This window comes from Ctenopharyngodon idella, chromosome 10 (genome assembly GCF_019924925.1).
Source record: "Ctenopharyngodon idella isolate HZGC_01 chromosome 10, HZGC01, whole genome shotgun sequence".
NCBI classification, from domain to species: domain Eukaryota; kingdom Metazoa; phylum Chordata; class Actinopteri; order Cypriniformes; family Xenocyprididae; genus Ctenopharyngodon; species Ctenopharyngodon idella.
In genome coordinates, this window is record NC_067229.1 from 44,023,692 (window position 1) to 44,039,193 (window position 15,502).

Sequence of the window (15,502 nt, forward strand, 5' to 3'; positions counted from 1 at the left end):
TGACTGGCTTCTGTGTGAGCTGTGCTTCCTACCTTTCTAAATTTGTGACAATGGGGACCTTTTTGCCCGCGAAATTTCACCTTTAGTCAGTTAAAGATGTAGTTATAGATGTCACGTTTATTCGTTCGTTTGCCGATTTGTATCGGATCATGGTCGACAAAATATAAGTAGGCTACTGTCATTATATATTATTTTATTATATGTTTACACATCAGAAAGTTTAAAACGTGGATGACGGTGGTGGTGTCCACGGTCATTTTGAGTACCAAGGCAAAAGCTGAAGAAGCAGCAGCTTGTCATGTACGTTGTCAGAGAAGCTTCAGCAATGTTGGCGGCAAATAGGCAACGACTTTGTTGCAGTTTGACGGCGCGTGTCCCCTGAAACATAGCGTTTTTTCATTCTATGGCCGTGTGTCCACCAAAGCGTTTTTAGCCAGCTGAAAATGCTAGGCGCTCTGCTTAAAACGCCCTGTCCCAAATGGCACACTTCTATGCATTTCGGTCTTGTGGACTTACAATGGCTGTCGCGTTCGCGTGTCCGTTAAGTCCACGAGACCGTAGGGTGTCGCATTTGTCAATTTTAGGCTTCAGAAGGGTGCTCGCGAGCGCCCCCTTTGTGGCCGATATGCGCCCTCGATGCGCACTTTTGCTGAGCCAGCACTAGTGCGAGCTCCGGGGCAGACTTCTACCCGACAGTCAAAGCCAGCAATATTAATTTCTCATCCATTTTGTTTCGTTCTCTGCTTGTTGATGTCATTGTACAGCAAGAATGTTGTGACAGTTGGTCGGTGTTGTATTTGTCCCGCCTCTTCTCCACTCTGATTGGATGGCTGAATAAAAAGTGACAGTGATGAGTGCAGCGTTTTACTCAAAGTTGAACATTCTTCAACTCGAGGCGACCAGTAAAAAAACGCAGAGCTCTCAGTGCTTGAGCGTGAAAAAGACGCTCAGCGCCTTGTTACGCTCCTGGCGTTTAAAAAAAGCGGCGCTTCCATTGAAAACAATTGGAAAAGTACACTAGCAGCTGGAAAAAACGCTTTGGTGGACACGGGGCCTATGGAAGTTAAAAACGCTCGCTCTTCTCCGCGCCAGTTTTTTTTAACTGAGTGAGGGGCTCTAGCAGACCAATCACAGCGCTTGCGGTCCGCGTAGAATTGACGAGTTGTTATTACATTTTTGAAGAGGTAAGGTCTTTGAGTCCGAAATTCACGTCCGAAATTTTGATCTGACAAGTTGATCCACATCTACACAGCACAAAGCAGTAGCACTGTATGACAAACAAAGTGCGGAATACAAAGAGACGGAATATAAAAACAGATTGTGCCAGTAGCAAAGCATCAAACTGAGCCAATGACATCCTGAAGTAAACTCTGAATTGCTCGGGATAATCACACAGCTCCTTGATGAGGTGGAACTCTCCTTTCTCTCTATGCAATCTCGGGATTGGATGGACCCAATATTTCCTCTTTCTTTTTCTCTTTTTAAGAAGAGAGAGGACATGTTCACTGCTTGAAGACTCCATTTTGTATTGTTTTGCGAATTTTTTCGCAACAGATTCATTAATACGCATCGGACTCAGAGTGCAAGGTCTCTGTATGTGACGAATTTTTAGGATCACATATACGAAAAAAAGCATACGAATATTTCGTAGGCTACAGGTGCGGTCACACTGCACTTTTCGTCCCATTAACTTCCATTCGCATGCAAATGCGTCAGACCGGAAACCCAAGCTCATGCGAAAAGTTTCGCATTTCGCTGCCAAAGCCACTGGAAGGCAAGCCTGCAACCTTTAGCCAAAAAAGCGTAACGGCTAATGCTAACTGGCGGTATGGGCGGTATGCATTGGCGGTACGCAGGGAGGAGTTTTGAACGGCGATACGATAGGCTGAGAGGTGCCGCACTTGATTAAGTTAGCCGTTACACTTTCTCCAATGGTAAGATATACAGACCCTCTTATCTACCTATAATAATACGATCTCTGTCGCTGCGTTCCAAAGTTCAAGTTTGGTGAACTCTGACCTGCGACTTCGCATCACGTGAAGACGTGCAACCAGTAAAAGATCGATTCGTCACGGCATGACTTCTTGGCTGAATTAAAAGAATGATATTTTTGCAGTAAAGTCGAGTAGGTTCTATATTTTTACATTTCGAACGTATTTACTATATGTTTTTGAATTCATGTTTATTAAAAAAAAAAAAAAAAAAAAAAAGACGCTGTAGACCGTGACGTCATATCACGACCGTTGCAGCATCCGATGAAATTTCGCACTAGTCTAGTGTGACCGCGGCATACGCGCGCCAAAAGACTATTTGGTGATATCAGGGCCATGAGATGAACCCCAAAGTAACGAACTCCCAGAAACTACTGTCAGAAATTCAAAAATGTATTAAATAATTCACACTCTGAACCACTCTTGGAGGTTCTTTTATGGACCATTATAGTTTCTCACTTTCTGCTTTTGTTAGGATACCGCACAGCGAGTGTCATCATTGCTCTGACAGATGGAGAATTGCGCGAGAATGAATTTGACTTGGCAGCCAGAGAGGTGAGACCTTAGATCCTGACATATTTTCCTATTATTTCTCCCCTGAGCATGAAAAAAATGTACTTTAGCTGACTTTACCCGCAGAGGCAGCAGCTATTTATAAAATAAACTGAACATTGGGCCTTCTTTCTCTCAGACTGTCTCTTTCATTATCTAGATCATATTTGCATAGTTTGATATTTCACATGTGCTGACTCTAATTGAAAATGTGCAACCCAGCACACATCTTTTTGAACCCTTTCTTTGATATGATCAAATGGCAGGCCGGTCGCTCGCGTCAGCTGGGAGCTTCTGTGTACTGTGTTGGAGTGAAGGACTTTAATGAAACCCAGGTAAGGTGACAAAATGATTTGGCCCTTCATTGTGAGCAGTTCATCACAATCTTGACCTTTCAGCATTTGTTATACAATGTAAGAATGAAAGAATACAAACGCATATTTTCATGATTTCTCATTTGGTCACAGCTGGCAACAATAGCTGACAGCAAAGATCACGTCTTTCCTGTTAATGACGGCTTTGAAGCACTGCAAGGGGTCATTGATTCAGTGAGTGGATGGAATAAAATTAAACTCCGTCACAGCTACTCTCAAATCTTTATTTTGATAATTTTATTGATGTATCTAATTAGCTGCGTTCCAAAACCTTGTGAGCTGCCTAGGCAGCATTTTATGTTATCAAATGTGCACTTTTGACAGGAAAAACATGCCGTCTTTTAGTCAAATTCTAAGGCAGCGTTGCATGTGTCATTCACTGAAATGATAATGTAACTCTGAGTGGCTCAGTGAAAAAAAAATCTATCCAAGATGGCAGGCAAAGTGAGAAAAAAGTCAATTATAAATATAAAATGCATTTAAAAAATACTATTATAACATTTAATGCAACTAAAATAATTCTGTATCAAAAGTATTGTAAAAAAAAAAAAAATAGCTCAATATAATTAAAATCTATACACCCCCCTCCGGTTCTACTCAGCACCACAATGAGTGGGATTCGAACCTGTGTTTCCGGCATGGGAGGTGGGTGTGATAACAAGGACGCTAAAAACTGCAGCATTAGTCAAACTCTTGAGGCCAGGGGAGTGAGGTTTACTTGCACAGTTCTTTACTAGCTGGCCTCCATTACACTAAAACTCTTTGACAAACTCTATTGAAATCAATTGTGAGTTGATGCATAGTATAGAGCATTACAAATCAGTCATTTATGAGAATGCTTGAGTTAGGATGGTGCCTACTGTATGCAATAGAGAGCAAGCCAGCTCACTAGGTTTTGGAACAGAGCCTTTATATCTAAAGCCTTTATATATAAAGTTAAAGTTACTTAAAAAACACAGATATTGTGTAATCTCTACAATAAAATGACATCTATGACATGTTCAGAACATTCAAACATAAAAGCTTTCTTCTTTTCTTGCCTCAGATATTGAAGAGATCCTGTATAGAAATCCTCGCCGTGGAGCCCTCAAGTATTTGTGCAGGAGGTAAACATACGTCAGGCCTGTGGCAAAGACCTAGTTCAGACACGCAACAAAAAAATCAGATTTTTTACATATAGCTACAACTGCAAAACACCACATGAAATCCGAATCTAAAGCCGATCTAAACCTAAAGGATTTTTGGAAATGCATTTCCAGCTTGAATGGTCATATTGGATTGCGTGTTTTTTTTTTTTTTTGTTCAGGACACAACATGTATGTAACATCAAACACAATGTGTTTCTTCCATCCCAGAATCCTTTGAGGTAGTGATTCGAGGGAACGGATTCCTTCATGCCCGTGATGTGAGCAGAATCCTTTGCAGCTTCCGTATCAACAACACCCTCACCGTGAGTAAGTGAAAAACAGCACAAACCGATTCCTGTTCCTTGCGTTGCCAACTGTGAGCTGCTGAAATTTTATAGGTGCAGTACTGATTTCTGAGAAATGCTGTTGATATTTGAAATCACCAAAACAAACACGCCCCTACCCAAAAGGATCACACCCCTATCTTGATAACTCCACCCCCAAATTCATGAACATGCTATGCATCACAGGCACCTCCCTCCTTGTGAGTGGACACACCCCTTACTGCTGATTGGCTACAAGTGTGTTTGATGGTCCAATCCACTTTCAACAGTGTTTCTCAGAAAACGCTTACTGTACCTTTAATAGGCCATCCTGTAGAGCTGCACGATTAATCTGTAAAAAGATCGCGATCTCGATTCAAGCACCCACGCGATCCTACTTTATTAATGACAACGATTCTCCCGCGTCTATTAAACCTTTGACAAAATCATACCGGAACGTTCAAATCTGTGTTCGTGCTGCCGCTGCCAGAGAGAGCCGTTTTGAATCACACATTAGTTATTTCTTTGTTACAAATATTCACATTATCACAGAAGTACTGAGATATAAGTTTTAAGTTAGTATTTAAACACCGATGTCTACGATAGCGATCAAAATAGAGCAAACTACCTTTTGAAACGAACTTGGCACATCAAATAACGGTTATATCAATTACTACTAATTCCACTAGGTGGCGACAACTGACTGGTAAAAAATGTATTTGTCATTGAATTGTTCATTCAAAAGATTCGTTCAAAAAAACTGATTCATCCAGCAATGAAACAAGTATTTATTAATGAGTCATTGAATTCATTCAAAACCATTTTGTAAATAATTAATTCAAACATTTTCAGCAATTAGAGTCAGCAATTTATTTTTTTTCAGAACTTCTAGTAAATTACATGTTATCTTTTTGAAAACAAAAAATCATGATTCTCATTTTATCCAGAATTGTGCAGCTCTACCATCCTGTGTTAGCATTAGCTGCTAACCCAAATGATTTCCTCATTTGATAAGGAACAAAAGTCACAGTTGTTAAATGACTGAAAGTTTGGTAGCACTTTGTTTTACATTCCTGTTTCCCATGTACATACGATGTACTTATTACAGTAATTACAATGACTAACTAGGTGCTAACCCTGAACCCAGAGGCGTCATGCCCATTTAAACCAATTTAAACCAGATTTTTGAGCCAAATGGATATTGAATGCAACTTCCAAAAGACAAAACATAATCATTTTTTAACATTTGATGTGATCACACAGGTGTGATTAGAACATTCAGTGTGGCACGTCATCAACTGCTAAATTCAAATCTTCTAAATTTGAATCTTGATGTTTCCCCATTCAAATAGATAGGAGCTGTACTTGCATAATGAAATGGCTGCCCGAGAAGCGTTTCAAAGATGGCCGCCGAGTGAAATGACTTGTTTTAAAGGGACTTTGGCTGTGCACACCTGTCACAAATCACAACCATAGATCACAACTGTTCTGTGATATTTAAATACACATAGTACTAGCAGAAAAAAAAGTGTGTAAAATACACACTGATGTCTATGGAAGCAGCAATATTAATCCTTTCAGATAGCTATAATTTGACAACATGTTTTATTGATAATAGATAAACACTGTGTATGTAATTATAAAGTTTATTCTTTTCCCAGTTCACCGGTCTTTCAGGAGAAGTGGATAAATGTACATGTTGTAAATCCGACAACTCTGAACTCTGAACACCCATTGCCTGCTATAGATCATCTAACATTCAAACTGGCATTTAAATGACAAAATACACTTACTAATAATAATAATACATAAAAATGTGAAATTTGTACATGTAAGTACACGTACTGTAAAATAAAGTGCAGCCGAAAGTTTTATTCATTGAGTCCAGGCCTAGCTAAACTCACCAGTGGAAATAGAAAAATAAGCATTGTCTTCATGCATGTAGCAATGCAGACAACTTTGTTTTTGTCCTTTTGTAATGATAAAGAAGCCAATTGAATCCAAATGTCAGTACGGCTGCCGTGTTTTTTGCTCGAGAAAGGTTGGCTGCAGCACTTGTAAATCACAAGACTTGCCTTGAATGCAAAACACATGTGCACAAACACCATTAAAAACACAAATGGAAAATATTACCAGTACTTTTGGTTCAGGATATTAGATGTTTTTAATTGTTTTGTATATGTATTTGTTGGATTAGCATGTGTAGAGTTAGACCAATGTCATGAAAGCACCTTCAAAATTCTTTTTCCACATATAGGTGAACAAATTCAATTCTTTTAGGGTATGCCGCTAAATTATACTCCCTATCCCATCGTATGATTCTTGCATAACTGTTACATTTGGTAACTAATAAAATGGCTCAACGCACAGTTCCTGGAATGCTGGATTTATCTTGGAAGTGAATGGCTAGAAATTAGTCAGCTGTGGTGTTGATGTCCTAATGATTTCTGAGCTTCTATCCTTCTCTCTCAGCTGCTGTTTTACTTAAAGAATATCAGATGGCAAATGGAAACGCAGGGCCCATCTCACAAGTGTGAGTCTCGGCCAGGGTAAATGAGGCTTTGGAGTCAAACATTTTCCAGTTTCTCATTTTTCATGTGGAAAAATGACAAGAGAATGAAAAATTCTGCCCTTCAGTTTTAGGCTGAACCTGAATGATAAAAATATGCAGTGCAGTTTCAGTGTTTTTCTTCTGAAAATAATTATTAGTGGTAATTGCTAAGGCGAGCATCACCATTACTCATAAGTAGGGTTAGGGGCTTTTCAAATGTCTGCAAATAACTTGTTTGTGCTATATTGGCATGAATAATACCTCAAATCATGCGGCTTATTGAGAAGAGGTGTGCTGTTACAAGAAAATGAGCAAAACAATCCCATAGACTTAGAATACAAGAGGGATTTGAGTCATATCTACAGAACAAAGCATCATAGAGACTTGAGTGTGGACACCTCTGATTTGCGTCAGGGAGTGACGACCTAGCGACCACCCAAAACAGCCTTGCAACTGCATAGTAACACCCTGGCAACCACCCAGTACACTGAAGCATCTTGGCATTAAGTTCTGCATTAAGCACTGGCATTATGCTCCACAAAAATATAAAAATCTAATTTATTATGGATTTGTTTATTAGAAACAACAATAACTAATGTTATTTTTTTGCGTGTGTGTGGAAACTACACTGACATTCATAAGTTTGGGGTTGGTAAAAATTTTTTAAAACGTTTTTGAAATAAGTTTTGCCTCCCATCTCATATATTTTTTCCATCACCATGTTCCTTTAGGGGCTCCGTACATGATCTTTCAGAAATCAGTCTAATATGCTGATTTAGTGCTCAAGAAACATTTCTTATCAATGTTGAAAACAGTTCTGCTGCTTAATATTTTTGTGGAAAACACATTTTTTCAGATTCCTTGATGAATAGAAAGTTCAGCATTTGAAACAGAAATCTTTTGTAACATTATAAATGTCTTTACTGTCACTTTTAATATATTTAATGCATCCTTGCTCAATAAAAGTATTAATTTCTTTAAAAAAAAAAAAGAAAGAAAGAAGAAGAAGCCTACTGACCCCAAACTTTTGAATGGTAGTGTGTGATGAAACTATTTCTGTAAGGGTGGTTCAGAATGGTTTGTATGTTGAGCTGCTGCTAAATTATCCACACAAACATGGTAAAATGAAACAGAATCACTGATATCAAGCCTAAGGGCACTTGCCAAGCTGCTTCTTTTCCTGTGTGTTGTTATTCTCCAGTGAAGAGGCCTCTGGTAGTCGAAGACACGTACCTGCTCTGCCCAGCGCCTGTACTGAAGGAGGAGGGAACGTAAGTGTTGCTGGAAACTCTTTCTTTAGGCCGAAGCAAATAAAGCTAGAATGGAAAGAGAAACACACAAGCCAAGAACCAAATTAAAATAAAGGACAGAAAGACGCCCAGCTCTCTCAAAGTCATTTTTATCCCAGGCACTTTAGCACTTTCAATTTAAACCGTTTTAAAAGCTTTCATAATTTTATATGGGAAAAAAACTATTAATTGAAATCAAATTTAAACAATACATGTAGTCACGTTTTAATTTACAGTGAAAACAGTAAAAGGATGTCCCCGCATAACCCATCATCCTTGCATTCTATTGTATTACATTTTTTAAAAATTTGTTGTGATACCTAAATTATCGTTTTTAAATTTCAAAGGATAATATACATTACCTAAAAAATGCATCACAGTTTCCACAAAAATATTAAGCAGCACCATTGTTTTGAAATGTTTAAATAATAAGAAACATTTCTTGAGCACCAAATCAGCATATTAGAATTATTTCCGAAGGATCATGTGACACTGAAGACTGGAGCCTTGGTGAGCTTAAGAGACTCCTTTCAAAAACATTTTTTAAAGCATCTTACAGACCCTAGGCTTATGAATGATAGTGTATGTATAATTGTATACGTAATTTAAAGGGTTAGTTCACCTCAAAAAATGTTATATAATATTTACTCACCCTAATGTCGTTCTAAACCCATAAGACTTTGGTTCATCTTCGGAACACAAATGAAGATCTTTTTAATGAAATCTGAGAGCCATTGACAGCAACGCAACTACCACTTTCAAGCCCCAGAAAGGTAGTAAAGACATCATTAAAGGATTAGTTCACTGTCAAATGAAAATTACCCCAAGCTTTACTCACCCTCAAGCCATCCTAAAGTAATCCATGTGACTCCAGTGGTTTAACCTCAATTTTATGAAGCGACACGAGTGCTTTGTTTGCGCAAAAAAACACTTTATTTACAAAACATTAATCTCCAACGTGCGTTGAAGGAACAACATGAGGGCGAGTAATTAATGACAGAATTTTCATTTTTGGGTGAACTAACACTTTAAGCCCAGATGGATTTAAGCCTACATGTTTTTGTAATTTGTGGGAAAAATGCAGAATGGATTTAAAACTGAAGGCACAATCAAAAGAAAAAAAAAATGTCTTTTTCATTTATAGGTCTGCCTCCCTCCATGTCAGTATGAACAACGGCCTGAGTTTTATCTCCAGTTCTGTGACCATCACGACTGTCAGCTGTGTGAGTACAGTAACCCTGCAGGGCAGCAGTGTCAAGCCCACTACCACTGTTACACTGGGCAGAGCCACTCCCAGTACCACTACACTGGGCAGTACCTCTAGTTCAGCTCCATCTTCAGTCTGCCCTCTGAACACAGTCAGTATATTCTGTCCTACTTGCCCTCTCTAAAAACTCCTCTGGTGGGGTGCCATTCCAACAGCACACTGGTAGATTGCAGCAGATTGGTGCTGTTTCTGCAGCGAAACAGTGGCCAAAAAACATGTGAATTGATTGAAAACCACTGATAAGGTGTTGAATGTGTGAACGTGACAGTTTTGTTGATACCATATGGGTGATCTCATGAAAACATGTCCAGGTCACATTTCACCTGAAAACAAGAAGATAAGTATATAGATATATAGATAAATATTTAGATATAAATAAATATGTTAATATTTATTTATGTTTTTGCATTGTAACATTGTTTTTTTTTTTTTTTTTTTCCAGATTATTTTTACTCTGAAAGCCAGGTGATTTTCATAATCTTATTGCTGTAATACAGTGACTTTTAAAATCAGCATAAAGGCATGATGCAAAACAATGCTTTACAATTGAAGTATTGAATTATTTAATATTTGAATTATTATGGATTCAGGGGTTCAAGCACACCCCAATTGGCCTCTATAGCGCTACAGCGGTCAAAAGTATGAAATGACTCGTAACTCCTGAACCTAGGCTCAAGTGTCTTATATGGTTGGAATCCTTGGCTCATCCGACATGGACATGCATTTGCTCATCATTTTGGCGAAATTTCGGGTATTTTGGATTTTTTGAAAAAACTACTTTTGCAAACTAGTCCTAGGTTTTTGGACAGATCGGAACCAAACCAGTGCAGCGAGATTTTCCAGAGTCTGATTGTCAGTCGTATCACATGGTGCAACTTCGTTAAATATTGGAGATTATTTCAAAAACCAGCTTTGGTCATAGGTTTTTGGCTCAACCTCGATAACTGTTAAAAAGCATTAAAAACTGTAAATTGCCTGTATTGGCTGTAAATGGTCTTTTCCAAGTATGATCGAGATGGCTACAGGCTTGCTAAATAAAACATAATGGCCCGGTTTCACAGACAGGGCTTAGCCTAAGCCAGGATTAGGCCTTAGTTCAATTAGGGTATTTAAGTAACTTTTATAAATGTACCCTAGAAAAAAACATTACTGGTTTGGATCTTGAGACAAAACAATGGCTCTGACGTGTTTTAAGATATGTCAGTACAAGTTGCTTTCAGTTAAAACAGCTCAAACATGCATTTTAGTCTAGGACTAGCTTAAGCCTTGTCTGCGAAACCGGGGGAATACCTTTTTACACATGTGCTTAAAAACCTTAAAGCACTTGAACCCTGATAATTGCTCGCAGCTATATATATATATATATATATATATATATATTGCATTACAGTTATAAATTACGAAAATAATGTCACAGTGCAAATCTTAAAAGTCTGGAAATAGGCTTCATTTTCATTTCCAAGCAAAATATAAATTCTTATTTCTTTGATTTTGTGGTGAAATATGACTGAAATGTTTTTTACAGGTTTTGTGAGATACTGTATTTGACTTCATACAGGGTAAAACAAATACACTGAATATAAGATGCTTTTTAAAGGGGTTTCTAGCATAGTCACTCACACAGAGATCAAGATACTGTTTTAAAAAGCTCCTTGCATAAATTCCTATTAATATTCTGTCCCTAAACTCCATTACACCGCAAACCTTTAAGTGGAACCCCATCCAGAAGGGTCCGAGTGTGGCATGAGGAAGATTATTCAATGTTTATTATCTTTGGACCATAAACCTCCCCTGGATCTGTGTTTCTGCTCTGTCCATCAGACCGACGGAACGTTCTTGGCCATAGCGCTGCTGATACTGCTGCTGCTGATTGCTATGGCGACACTCTGGTGGTTTTGGCCCCTCTGTTGCACCGTGGTAAGTCTTGCACTGAAGCCCCTCATCTCAGCTTTCTTTTTCAAAAGTTACCCCAACCGGGGCCCAAAATCCAGTCATTACAGTGCTGAAAAGTGGTTTTCAAGCAGTTTTTGAGCCCATGATGTCTTTATTGAAATGCAAATGAATGTGAAATTCTGAGCCATGGAAAAAGTCTTGCTAAGAAGTGAGATGGGATAAAGGGAAGTTGTTTTAAAAAATGACATTTTGCATTAAAATCTGATTTCCATTCCTTCAAAGATCTTTCCTGTGACATGAAAGACTGTAAAAACAGTTTCTTCTCATTCGCAACAGATCGTCCATGAGCCACCGCCGCCACCCGTGATGGACGACAGTTCGGTAAGAGACGCTTTCTTTGGTTTTTGCTTTTCTTCCATGTTTCCAGAGTCTTGAATGACGTCAAGATCACATATTGTAGTCAGAAGTTGGAGTCCAGTGTGAAAAATCTGATTTTATGTCCACCTCTAGACCTGTACATTGGGTAAATTAGAGTTCATCCAAAAATGAAAATTATGTCATTATTTACACACCCTCATGGTGTTTTGAACTCATGTAACTCACTTGCTTCTGTGGAAATCAAAAAGGAAATAAGTTAGGAAAATGTCCACACTGTAGATTAAGCTCCAAAAAAGTAAACCCTATCGCTCAGAATAATTAATTGGTTTGAGTACGAAAAACTAAAATTAAACAAATCAGTTCAGTTAAATTAACTTTTATGAGTATTTAGCACTTTAAATGTATGAATTAGTATACTCAAACATTTAAAGTTAAGAACAATTAAAATGTATGAGTTCAAAATAAAAATCTGCCAGTTCTGCTAATTTAAACTTGGAATTTCTTAACTTAAAAATTGAGGCAACTGATTACCTCAAATTTTTTGAGTTTTGTCAACTTATTCAGGTTTACAGTCCACTAGTACACTACATTCCAAGTCATCTGTAGCAGGATTATTATACTTAAACTAAATCTAAAATCATAAAAGAATAATTTTTGTTGCTTAAATAAAAGAAACTTTAACTGAAATAAATAACACTGGTCCAAAGCCATACGATAGCGTTGTGTGAAACAGATCTATATTTAAGTCATTATTCACTGAAAATCTTCCCCTCTGCTGTTGCTCTTAAATCACACTTCAAACAGCTCGAATTGGATTTGAGAACCAAAACGGAAAGGGTAGATTTCTAGCAAATAATAATTGAAATTTAATGTAGATTTTCAATGCTATGCCTTGGTGTTTTGGTAGGAGTTTTCATCATGGAGTTTGGTAGCGTGTTTTCATCATGAAACCTTTTTCCTCCGAGATTTCTTCTTCAGGGTTTTGCTTATGAGCAGGCGCCAACTGATATTTGTTCCAAACATTTGCACAGCAAAGTTTTCACAGATGTGGCCACGGGTGCCAAACTGATAATGACAAAAGACAGAAAGCGTGAGAAAATTATGTGATTTTAAAGTGTGAAACTTTATCCGAAAATCCACCCTGTAATGTTGATAAATTTTAACGATTTCCCCCCCTTTTTGACTAAGATAAATGTAAACATCTGGAGACGAAACGACAAAGAGCAGTTCCACTGTTAAGGAATTTTTGTACTACCTCTTCAAGTTTATGAATTTTTGAGAACAATTTAATTGTCCAGAGCACATTTCAACCTGGACACGTCGCAAGTCTTCCTCTTTCCAAGTCTCAGATTTCTCCTTCAAAACAGGAAATTCCATAAGCTTAAAGCAGGTCTTGCAGTGTCTGAGGTAACAGTCTACAGTGGAAGTACAAACTGATCCTTGATTTCTGCCCTCAGGGCTCATCACTGCAAAATTTATAGCTTTTTACTTCAGAAAGATCAACTGTGCTGTGCTAGGGATAGGCCATAATGGTTGAAAACAATTCACACATACATTCATATATTAGCTACTGTTCAAATATTTGGGCTTAGTATGAGCCTGTTTACACCTGGTCACTTCATCCATTTTTACTGATCAGATAGCTATCTGATTTGTTTCATTTACACTAGGCCACATAAGTGTGTCTCCACAAAACGAATAGCTATAAATCCGATATTCAATTCCAACACTATATGCAACCTTAACGGAGTTCACGTCAACGAAACCTACTGATATGAAAGACCGCAATAGGAGAGAGAGTGGCATCAGCACTGGTAAAATAATTTAGTCTCACTATTTTTAATGAAGATTATTGTATGCTGCGCTTCAGGATGCAATGGCGAACTTTCAGGGCCCTATCATACACCCGGCGCAATGTGACGGTTTTTTGCGTCTAGCCCGACGCAGTTATCATTTTCACGTCCAGTACCTACGCTGTTTAAGTAGCAAATGCATTCACACCCATCTGTTCGCCCATGGGCGTGCTGGTCTGAAAACGAGGTGTGTTCAGGTGCATTGCTATTTTGAGGCAACTGAAAATGACTGCGCCATTGACCAACAAAAACCTGGTCTAAAGTCAATGGCGCAGTATTTTTTTTTGTTTGTTTGTTATTTAAAGGGCGCGTTAGTAATATGTGCCTATAGGCGGGTGCACAATGCGCATACACTCTGCTTATTTCACACACAGGGAAGCTCAGCAGCACACAAACATGCCAAATATTAAAAATAAAAGGATTACAATGTAAAAGATTATTATTGTGATGTCATAATGGATTGTCATTGCATGTTTTAGAATTACCTATTTGCAGTAATGACGAATGAAATTGGTTAATTATTTGACAAATCGTGGCTATACACACATGTATTTAAACTGACTCGTCAGGTTGAGGGTGTCTATATTCCGTCATGTAAATAGCAATCTGCCATGGTGCAAGCACACCTGGCTTTTCAAGGGAATAAGAGATGACACTCTGATTGGTTTGTTGCATGTTGAGCCCAAAACACACCCATGACTCATTAAGAGACTGTACAACCCTTTTGGACCATGCACCTGGTGCGGCAATTTGCTGCAGTTTGCGTGTCGGCTTGCTGTAGAGAATTACTCAGCTACTCATCTGTGGCGGGCCATATCTGTGGCGATACTTGAGCAGCAAATCAGCATATTAGAATGATTTCTGAAGGATCATGTGACACTGAAGACTGGAGTAATGATGCTGAAAATTCAGCTTTGCCATCACAGGAATAAATTACATTTTAAAATATATTGAAATAGAAAACAGTTATTTTTGATCAGATAAATGCATAAGCATAAGAGATTTCTTTCAAAATCATTAAAAAATGTTTTATTATTATTATTATTTTTTATTTTTTTGCCAAATGCTTTTTTTCATCCATTAGTCAACAGTTCACCCAAGGGAGCAGAACTGAAATGGAGATTAAAACCCTTATCTTAAACCCCGAAGACGGTGTGATCATTATCAATTACCAGCCAAAAGTTTCTGTTTTAGTAGAGGAGTAATACTTAAAGTAAAAATAAAAAAGACTCATGCTAAAAGTTCTTCTAAGAGAGTTCGTCTTCCCAAGCTCATTAAAATGGTTGCAGTCAGACTGAGGGAACATATGGAAATCCAATTCTGTCTGACTTCTTATGAGCCAAGAAATTCAGATAGATGACAGGAAGGTATAGGCTGACATCATTTCCTGGCCGTGCTCAGAAAGGATTAATATTACATTGTTGACTTCATTGATTTCAGTTCATGAAAATATATAATGACTTTGTTCTTGTGCGTCCTTGAGCATAATTAAACAAAGGATGCATTTATTTGTAATGGGCTCTTCCAAACACCTAATAACTGGGTCAGTTTGGCTGGTTAGCATAAGCCAGTTAGCCCCTGCTGGTAGATGCTGTAACTACACCATTATCCATGCAAAAATAATCTTTTTCCATTATCTTCAACTGAAATTTTTTTAAGTAATGGCAAATATTTCACTATATTCTTGTAGATGTTTTGCCACTGACAATTTACTAATGGAAGTTGACAGAATTAAATTCAACTATTTATTTACTTGGAGCACAGAGATGCATTTTAGACTGTTTTTCACTAAAGGATGAAGAGGATGAAGGCTACCCAAAGAAGAAGTGGCCAACAGTGGATGCATCGTACTACGGTGGGAGAGGAGTTGGTGGCATCAAAAGGATGGAAGTAAGTCAAGGCTG

General features: G+C 38.0%; 1 protein-coding gene across 2 annotated transcripts in view; it reads left to right on the top strand.

Moving 5' to 3' along the window:
• Positions 1 to 15,502, top strand: part of antxr1b (ANTXR cell adhesion molecule 1b) — a 30,677-nt gene that overhangs the window by 7,471 nt on the left and 7,704 nt on the right. Inside the window, exons 6-15 of one of the 2 annotated variants that reach the window (XM_051910752.1) lie at positions 2,467 to 2,546; positions 2,810 to 2,878; positions 3,011 to 3,091; positions 3,963 to 4,023; positions 4,273 to 4,371; positions 8,120 to 8,189; positions 9,352 to 9,565; positions 11,296 to 11,391; positions 11,704 to 11,748; positions 15,393 to 15,488. In XM_051910752.1, the coding sequence (XP_051766712.1) occupies positions 2,467 to 2,546; positions 2,810 to 2,878; positions 3,011 to 3,091; positions 3,963 to 4,023; positions 4,273 to 4,371; positions 8,120 to 8,189; positions 9,352 to 9,565; positions 11,296 to 11,391; positions 11,704 to 11,748; positions 15,393 to 15,488 (911 nt within the window). The remainder of the gene's footprint in view (positions 1 to 2,466; positions 2,547 to 2,809; positions 2,879 to 3,010; positions 3,092 to 3,962; positions 4,024 to 4,272; positions 4,372 to 8,119; positions 8,190 to 9,351; positions 9,566 to 11,295; positions 11,392 to 11,703; positions 11,749 to 15,392; positions 15,489 to 15,502) is intronic. The other variant, XM_051910753.1, reaches the window with a different exon arrangement.